The sequence below is a fragment of the Pelophylax lessonae genome (genome assembly GCF_965119305.1).
Source record: "Pelophylax lessonae genome assembly, chromosome: 5".
In the NCBI taxonomy this organism is placed as follows: Eukaryota; Metazoa; Chordata; class Amphibia; order Anura; family Ranidae; genus Pelophylax; species Pelophylax lessonae.
The window spans coordinates 280,203,743-280,218,605 of NC_138772.1; the positions used below are offsets into that span (position 1 = coordinate 280,203,743).

General features: G+C 40.4%; 1 protein-coding gene across 1 annotated transcript in view; it reads right to left on the minus strand.

The window, feature by feature from the left end:
- GABBR2 (gamma-aminobutyric acid type B receptor subunit 2) overlaps positions 1–14,863 on the minus strand; it is an 873,294-nt gene that overhangs the window by 254,475 nt on the left and 603,956 nt on the right. The window contains exon 9 of the mRNA XM_082257550.1: positions 3,084–3,164. Coding sequence (XP_082113676.1) covers positions 3,084–3,164 — 81 coding nt within the window. The remainder of the gene's footprint in view (positions 1–3,083; positions 3,165–14,863) is intronic.

Here is a 14,863-nt window from a genome sequence, read left to right on the forward strand (position 1 = left end):
ACAAAGGGCAAAGACATTGGATCCCATAAACAGACGTAAATAGTTGGGAACAAATGTGTGGCGCTGTGGAACTTTTATTCTTTCAGTAGGTTGGCAGGCATCGGTCATCGCAATTTATGTGGATATGCATCGCTGGGCTATGTGATTGATATTGTACATCATGGGATAAATAGTATCTCTGCTTTTTTAAAAAAAACTTTTTTTTTTCCATTTTTTTTTAATTGATTAGTAATGTTTACTTGTTCCCCTTCTTCCAGGTTGCATGCTCTGATAACAGACTGGTAGAGATCCTTTTGTGGGGGGGGGGGTCTCATGTTTTATTTTTCTTGATTTGTTTGCATGGGGTTCTCCCTTGAAATCCATACTAGAACCCAGAGGTCTGGGATAGAATTTGTGGGGAACCTCATGGTGTTGTTTTGAATGGGGTCTCACTTAAAATGCACACCAGACCTAAAAAGCCCAATATGAAGTAGGGGGGAACATCCCAACTTTTTTTTTCTTTTAAGTATCCAGGCTCACCTGCTTACATGGCCAGGAATTCCCAGCCATGTAAGTGAATGGAGCCAGTAATGGAGCTGGTAATGTCACTGGTTATTTGTCTGCACTTCTCCTAGGGATCAAAGTAGTGCAGTCCATTCTGCACTCCTGTGACCCGTTTTCAGCAGACAGCGGCCTGAAGCCGGCTGTCGGCTGCCATCACAGAACCGGTTCAAGTTTAGGAAAGATTGGGACTATATTACAAGGATCTGCCCACATGGCTGGACTGGCATCCAGCTCAGCCTCTCAGCAAGCCACTGAGGGGCTGAGCCGGCCACCCCGTGCCCCTTCACATCCCAATGCTCCAGTGAGCTGGGGGGCGGGGGGGGGCGTGGCAGAGCAGACAGCAGTGGCTGACAGTCACCAGCTCTCTGCTCAGGGTGCTCTGAGAACTGAGCGATCGGTGGTGTTTAAGTCTTAGAGTTGGCGGGGGACAGATGCAACATTGGACCAATGCTGCATCCACCTAGGTAAGTATGATTACAGAAAAAAACAAATTCCTATACATTTTTGTAAAGGACTCAATGGTGCCTGTACTCGCCAGTGTCTTTAAACAATCATTACCAGCAGAAAACTGTGTGGTATAATAGCTGGCATATTACCACTATTTTGCATGCTCCTGTCAAGCAGGTAAAGATTTTACCATACATACGCTAGTACAGCCTCTTCACATTTCCTTCCACATTTGTGCTCCCTAAAGCCCCCTTTAGAAAATTACATGTAGCACATTTGATATTTCCCTTATGCCTCGTTTCCACTGAGTGGTACGGTACGGTTCGGTTCAGTACGGTACGGAACGGTACACCTTGCGTTTCCACTGCCAATAGTACCATTTCATGATAGGCGTGGTGTAGCAGGAAAGCTGTGATAGACGATTCTCTGTCAACCAATCAAAGTTCTGTAGAGTGTAGCTCCACCCTGTTGGTACGGTACTAATGTGCTTGGTACCCCAACGAAAGGGTCCCAAAAAAGCGGTACGGTACAGTTCGGAATTAGGGTACCATTCACAATGGAAGCGGCATAAATAGCGTACCGTACCGAACCGAACCGTACCAGAAAGCTCAGTGGAAACGAGCCATTGGTGAGATTGGTTATAAAAAATCATTGAGGGAAAGGAGGCACAAAAACATAAAATGGCAAAAAGGTTTGGACAGCACAGAAAAAAATAAGAGTGTAAAATATATAACAAACAACTTAACAACAAGAAGCCACTCAAAAAGTTTGGAGGTATGCTAATATCTTTGTGGGCCCTAAGCGCTACAAAATAAGTACTAAAGGGCTTTGGCACAAGAAGATTATAAACTGTGGCAGGTTGTTATTGCTAGGTAAGAAGACTCTTCAAGCTGCAGTTGTCACAGCGAGAGAAGACTTTCAAAAGCTAGAAAGGTTTTATTGTTTATTCACAACAAGCCAAAGCATCTCAGGGGATTTGCACTCCTTTCATCAGGATTATGTAGAAATGGTCATCATTTTTTGTTTAAAACTGGTTGTGATTTTACAAAGAGTAGATGCTTCTGAAGAACTTGCTGTCAATTCAAAAAACATAAATGCAGGAAGTAAGCTGTGCTCTACCGAGGACTTGTATTACTTGTCTATTACCAAATTAGGGAAATATATCTGGTGGAGATAGGAACATTAGTGACATTTTTAGTAGATTTAGGAAGAAAGAGTTAGAACATCTGTCACGAATATATTGCTGTCTGTTTCCCCTATTCCAGTGATGGCGAACCTTGGCACCCCAGATGTTTTGGAACTACATTTCCCATGATGCTCAACTACACTGCAGACTACAGGAGCATCATGGGAAATGTAGTTCCAAAACATCTGGGGTGCCAAGGTTCGCCATCACTGCGCCTATTCTCTTCCTTTGTCCCCTGCCTTGGTGGCAGATGTGTCAATGGAGAATCAGGCGACAACTAAAACCTGACAGTGGCTTTTACATTTCCGCAACACTATTCATTCATGCTTAGGCATTCTATTGGGCTACATTAAATGCGTATAACAGTATGCATCAGTGTGCATTGCCTTAAGGCAACCCATATGAATCTGATGCCAATTCACCAGATAAAAAAGCACATTTGACCCTTTTTTGGCAATGCAGCCCCCACAACACAAACATTGTGACACACTGTGGCATGTTTTGTGTTGCACCCCACCATACTATGCCTTGGTATGCCATTAAAATTGAATGGCACCATGAATGGCACTGCACACAAAGCAAGAAAGCAAATGTAAATGTGCCTTTAGTGAAGTTAGCCTTTTTAAGCAGTAAAACTGATTTCAGTTGATGTGCAAAATATTCAGATAACATAATATGAAGAAGGAAATGATTGCACACAGTATAGTGTAAAAATTAATATAATTTTTTTTTCAGTTATTTCCGCTATATACTGAATAAGGGTTGTGACATTTGTCTGGCATTCTTTATAAACATTTGTGCTTCTATGCAGTTAAGTGTGCCTGTCTTGTGCCATCTCTCCTGACATACAATATTGTGATGCATGTGGTTTCGGAAGTCAAGCACATTTTACTGTGTATAGGTATACCTTGAAACCTGATGGTGTCATTGATGAGTTCCAGACTGTCAGCTACGGCATTGTATTCGCCCACCTTCACTTCTTTCCCATCTGCGGAAAGACAAAGGAAAGGAAGTAATAGGTTACATTAGTTACTCTTCTCATACGTTTGTTCTGTAAGGTTGCTAAGGATTAACATATAATTTACTAGGTTTAAAATAGATACTTAAGCATGAGATTCTCAAAACATAAAAAGATAGTAAAAAAAAACACAGAAATGTTCTTCCCTTGTAATAATGTAGCAGGAATCCTCTTTTTAGTGCAGATAACCACTTAAAGTGGAAGTAAACCCCCCTCCTATCGTTTTCAGCCAAGGAAGCTGCCATCTTGGCCTCTGTTTAATCTTCAACTGCCATGATGCTGCACATGTGATCGGTTGTGACATAATCCTTTGGATGGTTTGACAGTTTGGTTGAGAACACATGCAAATGGGACAGTTAGCATTTGTAATTGTTTTTTGATACTTTTAAATTGATGGGTTTATTTCCGCTTTAATGCCTAAAGTAAATCTGTCACAAGAGAAATATGGGGCTTCCATTGCTGGCTGCCTTCTGAAAAAGGCTGGCTATTACACTGTCCTACTGGCTTTGATGTTTTGAGCCAATGAGCTAAAACAAGTATGCAGATCTGAAGAGGAAGGACTTCGTACTTCTTATCACTTGCTTCACTTGGTTCACCACAAAGCAGTGAAGCCAGAGAAGGTTAACATGGCATCCAGACAACTAGCACAGGGATCTCCAAACTACGGCCCTCCAACTGTTGAGGAACTACACATCCCATGAGGCATTGTAAAACTCTGACATTCACAGACATGAATAGGCATGATGGGAATTGTAGTTCCTGAACAACTGGAGGGCCATAGTTTGGAGACCCCTGAACTAGCATCTTGGAAAGGTTGGCAAAGGCAGCATCCATGTTTTACTCATGAATGGTTTCCTTTAAAGCAACACTTACCTTATCTCAATTGGTATATTCCACAACAACTATGCTCTACCACCCTTCCACTCTGCTACCATTCCAATTCTAGAATAATATTTGTTTGGAGTCATTCAACCCATTCACTTTGAGCACAGGCTCTCATGATACAGACTGTGGGGGTGTTTTACAATGGTATTTGGCTCTCTGTAAAATAATGCCCACCGCGCCACATGTGACAACCCAGAAGACACCAGGTAAAAGATATTTATGAACGCAATTAAAAAAAACCCATATGTGGTAGGGAGCGTGAGGGCATTGAAAATGAAACTGGGTTTCTGTTTTACCTAATGTCAACATGTAACTATTACCCAAAACTCTACTAAGAAAGCACCACAACATTTCTGCTGCCCATATGATAAAAATACATACAGCTGTAAGTATTGGAAACAAAGAAGGCGCGTGGGCCTAGTGCATTATCCTCTAAACATGTTTTATTAAATTATATAAAATGGAGGTGAATGTACTCACAAACCAATGCTTGCATCATAGCTTAGACATAATATAATTTGCTTAAGTCATGCATAGTTACATACATAGTTACATAATAGTTGAAGTTGAATAAAGACAATAGTCCATCCAGTTCAACCTGTGTAGGTGTGTGTGAACGTATTCATTTCCCATGTTTTGATCTTGGAGATGTATGTCCAAGAGACTTTTAAAAGTGGCCATACTCTCCACAGTTACTACCATTTGTGGAAGCGAGTTCCACAATCTTATTGCCCTTACTGTAAAAAACCCTTTGCATAGCCTGAGGTTAAATCGCTTCTTCTCTAATCGCATTGAATGGGCTTGTGCCCTCTTGCACTCCTTGCGACTGAATCGTTTTTTTCTATGCTAAGATCACCGTTGAGGAATTTGTAAATCGCTATCATGTCCCCTCTCAGGCGTCTCTTCCCTAGGGAGAATAAATCGAGCACTTGTAGATGCTCCTCATAATTAAGGCCCTCCAATCCCCTAATTAGCTTTGTTGCCCTTCTTTGGACTCTTTCCAGTTCCAGCACATCCTTTCGGAGGATTGGCGACCAAAACTGGACAGAATACTCCAGGTGTGGCCAGACCAGAGTTTTATAAGGTGGAAGGATTTTAGATTTATCTATGGAATATATCCCCTTCTTTATGCATGCTAATATTCTGCTGGCTTTGGCAGCTGCAGCTTGACATTGCATGCTATTGCTTAGTCTATCTTCTACTAAGACTCCCAGATCTTTTTCCATTATTGATTCCCCCAGAGGTTCCCCCCCAACGCGTATTTTGCGTTTATGTTTTTAGTCTCCAAGTTCAATACCTTACACTTCTCCACGTTAAACCTCATTTGCCACGTAGTTGCACACTCTGTTATTTTGTTCAGGTCATTCTGTAAGATTTCTGAATCATGATGTGAAGTTATTGTCCATATACGTAAATTCACAATGTTTGTAGATACATCAGCTAACACGTTTCGAGGTTACCCTCTTCTTCAGAGCCTGACAAGAAAAGGACACCCTCTGGACTGACTGCCTAGAGCACTTCCACCACATGAGCAGGTGTCCAAAGTGCTCTAGGCAGTCAGTCCAGGGGGTGTCCTTCTCTTATCAGGCTCTGAAGAAGAGGGTAACCTCTAAACCCATTAGCCGATGTGTCTACAAGCATTGTGAATTTACGTATATGGACTTAAGCAGATGATGTTATGTCTAAGCTATGATGCATGCATTGGTTTGTGAGGACATTCACCTCCATTTTATACCATTTATTAAAACATGTTTTGAGAATAATGCGCTAGGCCCCCACACCTTCTTTGTTTCCTATACTTACAGTCATATCGGATGTCCCCAGTCTTTTATGGGCAGCGAGGAGCACATTATCCACATGCAGTAATATGTCAAGATAGGAGTTTGACATCACGTTGAGACTTATCCTGCAGCGCAGGAGAGTAAATATAGCGACATTTACACAAATGTACATACAACTCTGCATAACGTGTTACCAAATTATAATAAAGGGCCAGTCCACCCATAACTGATATTTACATTTTTTGCTATCTGTTGGACATTTAAACTAGCTGACAGACTACACTTACTGTATACTTAAAGGGGTATTTAACCCCAAACCAAAAAGTAATTTTTCCTTCGATGTGGTGACGGCATTAGTTTGGCCAGAAACACACCTCCTCCTCCTGTATTAGAGTGCCCCCACTCTGGATGAAGGAGCACAGAGGCACCTTTGGACAGCAGCATTGTCAGTCTGGTGGGAGGGGAGTGTTAGATGTACCAGCAGTTTTAGATTCGCTAAAAAATTGAAGCCCAACTCCAGCTCACACTGCAGTTACAGCAAACAATTTTGTTCCTTTTAGGATAACAATTTCAAAGGGAAAAAAAAATTATCATTGTAAGAATCCCTGTCAGTGGTAAATGGTTTGTCTCAATTTACTGATACATTTGTAGGACAGCTTGTTCAGTTGAAAAACAACAGATCACCAGGATAAAAAAACAAAAAAAACAGAAATCCTAAAAAAAAAAACAAAGACAGAAATCCTACAAAAGAAAACTAATGCAACCATCACATCTAAGAATTGGTAAGCTGCAATATAATAAATGGTTACTTATAGGTTTGATACCGCTTTAAAAAAATCTCACTTTTGGATGGATTGACTTGTATTCCCTTTAGTGGAACAAGCACACAGCTACTGAAGTCTGAACAACCATCTTTCTGCATTCTTGTTTTAATAAATGACTCACTAGGTAAGGAAATCAAGATTAAAGCACCAAGTAAGAACTTTCAATGCCCAGATACAGCTTTGTTCCAAAATCAATTAAAAAAGAGATGACATCAAGCCAACACAGTTTGGAGGCCAAACAATACCCTCTTCATCAGTGTTTTGAGATGAATTGATATTGTGTGCTGGACTGCAAACCGCACTTGTAGTGGATGTAAGGTTTATAACCGGATCAGTGATTAAACAGTTTTTTAGAAGATATCACTTCATTTTTTCCCCTAATTTCATGTAGGTGATGGCAGGATGACAACCTCAGAACTCTTTGTTATATTGCAGCCATTTGCTAAAATCATTTAAGTTCATTCTTCTTCCTCATGAATGTACACATAGCACCCCATACTGACAGAAAAACACAGAAGTGTTGACATTGTTGCAGATTTATTAAAAAAGAAAAACTGAAATATCACATGGTCCTAAGTATTCAGACCCTTTGCTCAGTATTTAGTAGAAGACCCCTTTTGATCTAATACAGCCAGGAGTCTTTTTGGGAAAGATGCAACAAGTCTTTCACACCTGGATTTGGGGATCCTCTGCCATTCCACCTTGCAGATCCTCTCCAGTTCTGTCAGGTTGGATGGTAAACGTTGGTGGACAGCCATTTTTAGGTCTCTCCAGAGATGCTCAATTGGGTTTAAGTCAGGGCTCTGGCTGGGCCATTCAAGAACAGTCACGGAGTTGTTGTGAAGCCACTCCTTCGTTATTTTAGCTGTGTGCTTAGGGTCATTGTCTTGTTGGAAGGTAAACCTTTGGCCCAGTCTGAGGTCCAGAGCACTCTGGAGAAGGTTTTTGTCGAGGATATCCCTGTACTTGGCCGCATTCATCTTTCCCTCGATTGCAACCAGTCGTCCTGTCCCTGCAGCTGAAAAACACCCCCACAGCATGATGATGCCACCACCATGCTTCACTGTTGGGACTGTATTGGACAGGTGATGAGCAGTGCCTGGTTTTCTCCACACATACCGCTTAGAATTAAGGCCAAAAAATTCTATTTTGGTCTCATCAGACCAGAGAATCTTATTTCTCACCATCTTGGAGTCCTTCAGGTGTTTTTTTTAGCAAACTCCATGCGGGCTTTCATGTGTCTTACACTTAGGAGAGGCTTGCGTCGGGCCACTCTGCCATAAAGCCCCGACTGGTGGAGGGCTGCAGTGATGGTTGACTTTCTACAACTTTCTCCCATCTCCTGACTGCATCTCTGGAGCTCAGCCACAGTGATCTTTGGGTTCTTCTTTACCTCTCTCACCAAGGCTCTTCTCCCCCGATAGCTCAGTTTGGCCGGACGGCCAGCTCTAGGAAAGGTTCTGGTCGTCCCAAACGTCTTCCATTTGAGGATTATGGAGGCCACTGTGCTCTTAGGAACCTTAAGTTCAGCAGAAATCTTTTTGTAACCTTGGCCAGATCTGTGCCTTGCCACAATTCTGTCTCTGAGCTCTTCAGGCAGTTCCTTTGACCTCATGATTCTCATTTGCTCTGACATGCATTGTGATCTGGAAGGTCTTATATAGACAGGTGTGTGGCTTTCCTAATCAAGTCCAATCAGTATAATCAAACACAGCTGGACTCAAATGAAGGTGTAGAACCATCTCAAGGATGATCAGAAGAAATGGAAAGCACCTGAGTTAAATATATGAGTGTCACAGCAAAGGGTCTGAATACTTAGGACCATGTGATATTTCAGTTTTTCTTTTTTAATAAATCTGCAACAATGTCAACAATTCTGTGTTTTTCTGTCAGTATGGGGTGCTATGTGTACATTCATGAGGAAGAAGAATGAACTTAAATGATTTTAGCAAATGGCTGCAATATAACAAAGAGTGAAAAATTTAAGGGGGTCTGAATACTTTCCGTACCCACTGTATATATATATATATATATATATATATATATATATATATATATATATATATATATATATATATATATATAAATACAGTATATATTTTTATTTATATATCCTCTTGCTGACTGCATAACTTACATACTGTATATAGCGGCAGAGCTGTTCTTCTGCTTCATACCTAGTACCCGATCCATGCTCCCAGGCAGCGAGTGTGCGTGCACCCATCGGCCTGGCGGTGCAGTGATTTGGCACAGCACCGATCAGTCACCTGGTCCAGGCCAATGATTTTTGGCCTGGACTTGCTGATCGTCTTTACTGAATCAGAGATCAGTCTGTGCCTGTGTCTACAAAACACAGACACAGGAATTGGTGTGACCTTCTCTCCTGGAGACCTTTTCTGTTCCAGAGAGAGAAGAGATCGGTCATCGTGAGTAAAGCAGCACACATACATAGTAAAACACTTCTGCTATTTTTAACCCCTTGATCATCCCTAGGTAAACCTTTCACTGCCTTGTCACCAGTGTCATTAATAGTGTACAGATTTTTCACTGATTACTGTATTGGTGTCACAGGGGACTTCAGATAGTGTTAGCGCCATTTAGCGCCCCTCCTAGATTGCGCCAGATTGCCTGCTATACTATCACCATCACATTTAACCCTTTGATTGCCAGCAACCCTACTATAGACACACTATAACTGCCATTACTAGTATCGTGTCTGAACGGATCAGTATCTTTGATAAGATCAGAATTATACTAGTCTCCCTAATAGGATAGTGTCCCCAAAAATGCAGTGTTAGCAGGAACAGCCCTGACACCTGCCAGCACTTGCATTTAGCCCCTCCGCCCCCCCCAAAAATTACAGTGTCAGATCACTGTCACGTTTGATACATACAAAACCTCAGCGCAGCTGACCTTTTACACCCCAGCACTGCAGTATCACTTGGTGATCTGGAGAGTCCCATAAGTGCAGTCCAAGCTGGTGCTGTGGCTAGCACTAGTAGTGTCCCAGAGCCACTCTGAATTTGAACAAAGGTCTATAGAGACAATAGTGTCCGTCCAGATTCAGCAACACATGTTATCCCCCCATTCACTGCACAACCTGGAATTCAAGTGAAAACAGCAAATATAACAACTCCCCTTAATATTTTTGTAGCTGTTTTTCACAGAAGAGCTGTATAATTTGATTGTGGACCAAAACAATTTATATGCTGATCAGTACATCACTGCTAACCCAAATTTGTACCTTGCCAGACAATTTGCATGGAAACCTATCATGGTTTCCGAGTTTAAACTTTTTGTGAGCCTGACCCTCAACATGGGTATTACAAAATTATAAAAAAGAATGAATTGCGCTCATGTTTGTCCACAGACCCGATTCATCATATGCCAGTGTTCTCTGCTGCAATGGCCAGACATAGATATGGGAATATCATGTGGTTCATGCATTTCAATGACAATACACTGAATATGATCAGCTCCACAAATATTGGCCCCTCATAAATCACCTTTCTCAGAAATTCCCAGATGTGTATACAACCCAACAAAACATCTGCATTGATGAGTCCCTCGTTCATTTTTCTGGCCGCTGTGCATTCAAGCAGTATCTCCCAAGCAAACGTCCCAGATCTGAGGCCAAAATGTATCTGTGAGAGGGCAACAAGCTATATATATGCCTTTAAGATTTATGAGGGAAAAGATAGTAAAATGAAGCCCCTTGGATGCCCAGACTACATGGGGAGCAGTGGCAAGATAGCATGGGACTTGGTGTTACCCTTTTTCTACATGGGTTACCACTTGCACGTGAACAACTACTATACAAGAGTATTACTTTTTAGACCTATTTGGTTGTGGAATTGGCTGCTGTGGTACCGTACAACCTAATCATAAGGAATTTCCCCCAGAGTCATGTGAACATCGACTTAGACAGCAGGAGAAAGCCTGCTTGCAGAATAATGAATTGCTCATATTGAAGAGGAAGAACAAACGGGATGTTTTCTTCCTGTCGACTTTTCATGCAGACACGACGGTCCAAATTTACATGGTGTTGTTTGGTATTGTTGCCAAGCCCCACGACTTTAACCTTATTATGGGAGAGGTGGACTTCAATCCCCAGATAATGAAGCCGTACTTAGTTTCCCGAAAAGCGAGACATTGATACAAAAAAGTGTCTGTATATTTATTTCAATTGGCTCTGTACAACGCTTTTGTGCATTACAAAGCAACAGAAAAAGTGTATTCTTCCTAAAATTTCAGGAAGCTATCATCATGGCCCTTTTGTATACAGAAGGTACTGTGGCTCAAACCCCAAATCCAGATGCAGTGAGCTGACTGCATTTTCCAGGCATGCCCGGGCCTTCAAAACTGTGATAGGTAGTGAGGAAACAACTTTAAGAAATATACCCTTTGAAAGCCTGAAGGTAGTCATTGGATTTTGGGGGCCTGTAAGTGGCTAGGCTGCCAAAAAGTCTCTCACATGTGGTATCCCCATACTCAGAAGAAGCGGCAGAATGTGTTTTGGGGTGTAATTCCACAAATACCCATGGCATGTATGAGAAATATGTATCTCGTTAAAGTGACAACTTTGTGAAGAAAAGAAAAATTTTTTAAGAACTTGGCATTTCTGGGTCTCCAAAAGCATTATAGGTAGTCACAAAATTAAGTGAAGGAATTCTGCTCTTTGAAAGCAGAAAGTGGTCATTCTTTTTTGGCCTCTTTAAATGGCAAGGCTTCCAAAAAATCTCTCACATGTGGTATCCCTCATAGAAGTAGCAGAATGTGTTTTGGGGTATAATTCCACATATACCCATGGCATGTGTGAAAAATATCTCATTAAGTGACAACTTGGTGTAAAAAATAAATGGAATATTCCAAAAGTTTGTGGCAAAAAAAGAAATCTTCCATGCACTCAACATGCCTCTCAGCAAATAACTCGGGGTATCTGCTTTCTTAAAAATGGGTCATTTGGGGGCATTTGTACTATCCTGGCATTTGTGGGCCTCCAAAACTGTGATAGGTAGTGAGGAAGTGACATAAGGAAATAACAGCCTTTAAAAGCCTGAAGATGGTCACTGTTTTTCAACCCCCATACACAGCTAGGCCCCCAAAAATTCTCACACATGTGGTATCCTCATACTTAGGAGAAGTAGCAAAATGTGTTTTGGAGTGTAATTTTAGCACCTCATGAAATGTGATAATTATTTATAAAGTAAAAGCTAAATTCCAGTAAATATACCATAGTTTGTAGACGCTATGACTTTCAAACACGCCAATTAACCACTTAAGGACCGAAAGGTTTTACCCCCTTAATGACCAGGCATTTTTTTAATACGGCGCTGCGTTACTTTAACTGACAATTGCATGGTCACTCGACGTTGTACCCAAATAAAATTGATGACCTTTTTTCCCACAAATAGAGCTTTCTTTTGGTAGTATTTGATCACCTCTGTACATTTTTTTTTGCTCTATAAACATAAACACAAAATTTTTTACTTTCTGCTATAAAATAATCCCAATAAAAAAAAAAAATTAAAAATCTAATTTTTTCATCATTTTAGGCCAATTTGTATTCTGCTTCATATTTTTGGTAAAAAAAATCCCAATAAGCGATTATTGATTGGTTTGCTCAAAAGTTATAGCGTCTACAAACTAGGAGAAAGATTTATGTAATTTCTATTTATTTATTTATGTTTTTACTAGTAATTTTAACTAGTAAGCGATTTTTAGCAGGACTGCGAAATTGCGGCTGACAGATCGGAAACCTAACTGACATTTTTTACACTTTTGGGGGGACCAGTGACATTACCACAGTAATCAGTGCTAAAAACATGCACTGTTACTAATGACACTGCAAGGAAAGGGTTTAACACCAGGGGCAATCAAAGGGTTAAATGTGTCCCTAGGGCGTGCTTTCTAACTGTGGGGGGTGGGTGGTGGGCTTGCTACATGAACAAAGAGACACGTGTTCCTAAATAGGAGGAACACAGGATCCCTGTGTTCATAACTGACAGAAAAGCGATCTGCTGTGTTTACAATGGCAAACCGCCATTCTGTCTCCACAGGGAACAGAACCGCTGGATCTGCTGATTGGCTCCCCCTGTAGCCAATCCATGCGCCCCCCCACTAGCGGTCCTACTAAACAACGTACAGTTATGTTGTTTTGTGCGACAGAGCCGGCTTTCCGCAGTGTGTACTACTGGCGGTTCGCAAACGGTTAAACTGTATTGTATATTTTTATTATTATTTTACATTATTATTTGTTATTTTACAGTTTTCTATGAGCCCCATGTGGGGCTTTGGTAAATATCAGGGGTCTAAAAAGACCCTGTATGTCTCACAATTGAGACAGAGAAAGGGATTGAGGACAGAGATTCCACAGTCCCTTTTTTCTGCAGTGCAGGCAGCAGGGGGATCCTGCACCGAATGGGGTGATTAGGGCATGCCTTGGCATACCTGGCACACCCCATGTGCAAACCTGTGACTCCAGTGACTTTATTTATTATCTTCAGTTTTAAAATATACTAAGCTTAAACAGTTCATCAATGATATAGTTTTCTTTTGCTACTGCTATCTTCAGTGTGATGGGTTACTTTCATTAAGTCTAGTAACCTTCTTTAAAAAAGGTGTGTATCAACCTTTAAATGTTTCAGTGGTGGAATGGGAAGAGGGATCTTGCAATTGTACTTTTCAGCTTCTATGTTCTGAGGGATACCTCCAGTGTTTAAAGAGCACAAGATTTCTTCTCTGCTTAAAGCCCTACCTATATAGTATGTTATTATGGAAAATAGGAGGGTAAGCGAGACCTCAAACTCCCCAATTAAAGAGGTACTCTCTAAGGGAAAGGGGGATGGGAATAGCAAATATACTGGATTTTTGGGTACCGATAGCTTGATTAATTAATATATCTCAAATAACTTTGTTAAAAAGTATATTGTGATCCTGCTCTTCCCCCTGGGATTTTTGCGCTCTATAGTGACCATAGGTAAGGTTGATTCTCCCCCTATACATAATATATAGACCTTCCCTTGCTTGGTCATATATCTTTGATAATGATGTCAACTTATTATCTTTCATTCTCCAGACTGTAATAGAAGTTTATTGTTATATTCTCCTGGAGAAGCGGCGTAGCCCGTGAAACATGTAGAGAACATTGTGGAGATACTCCGGCTATTCTTCACATATCGAGTCATTTTTAGCAGATAATTATTGTGTCAGTTGTATGTGATGTATGTCATTATGTTGTAAAATTATCAATTGTTTTTGCTTTTTTACATTCAATAAAGCTATACCTTTTTAAAAAGTTACTTGAGATATATTAATTAATCAAGCTATCGGTACCCAAAAATCCAGTATATTTGCTATTCCCATCCCCCTTTCCCTTAGTGAGTACCTCTTTAATTGGGGAGTTTGAGGTCTCACTTACCCTCCTATTTTTCATATTGACACTTTTCTGGAAGTTGGTACGATTATTCTGTATACTACTATAGGCATCCAATACTATACAGTATGTTGTTTTATTGTGAGTAAATTTACTCATTAGTGCATATTTTTCCTGAAAATTGTTCTGAAATTGTAGTACTCTCTATAATTTTTTTTTTTTTTAGAATTTTCTAACCATCCTGTATTCGGAGTTGGAAGGCATTTTAATGGTGCCCTTGATACTTGTTCCTTTGAGATTTGAAAAATTCATTATGAAGTTCATATCTTGTTTACAACGAGCATTGTTAAGTATATGTACTCTGCAGTCTAGCAACTACTACGCAATATGCTCTGTCCATAGAGTTTGTTATACAGTGTTATGTCTTATTTTCTATGATGACTGTAAATACATCCATATGCAAATGACGACAAATATCCACAAAAGAAGGACACACGCAAATATGTTTCTAGGTGGCATGATTACAGTAGTTACATGATGACATGATTACTGCAGTTATAAGATTACAGTAGTTTTGACAAACTTTTGACAGTAGTCTGACAACCCCTTAGAAGTTGTGACAGCAAAAAGCATTGTCTTCTGTGAGACAATGCATGCAGCTGGATTAATTTCCTAAATGACAGTTGTGCGTTTTTTTTTCATCTTATGTAGGTGTATGTCATATTTAACCATTAAAGATTACCTGCCTTTTAATACTAATTGTACATGTTTATTCCTATCAACAATTACTACATAGTTTTGATA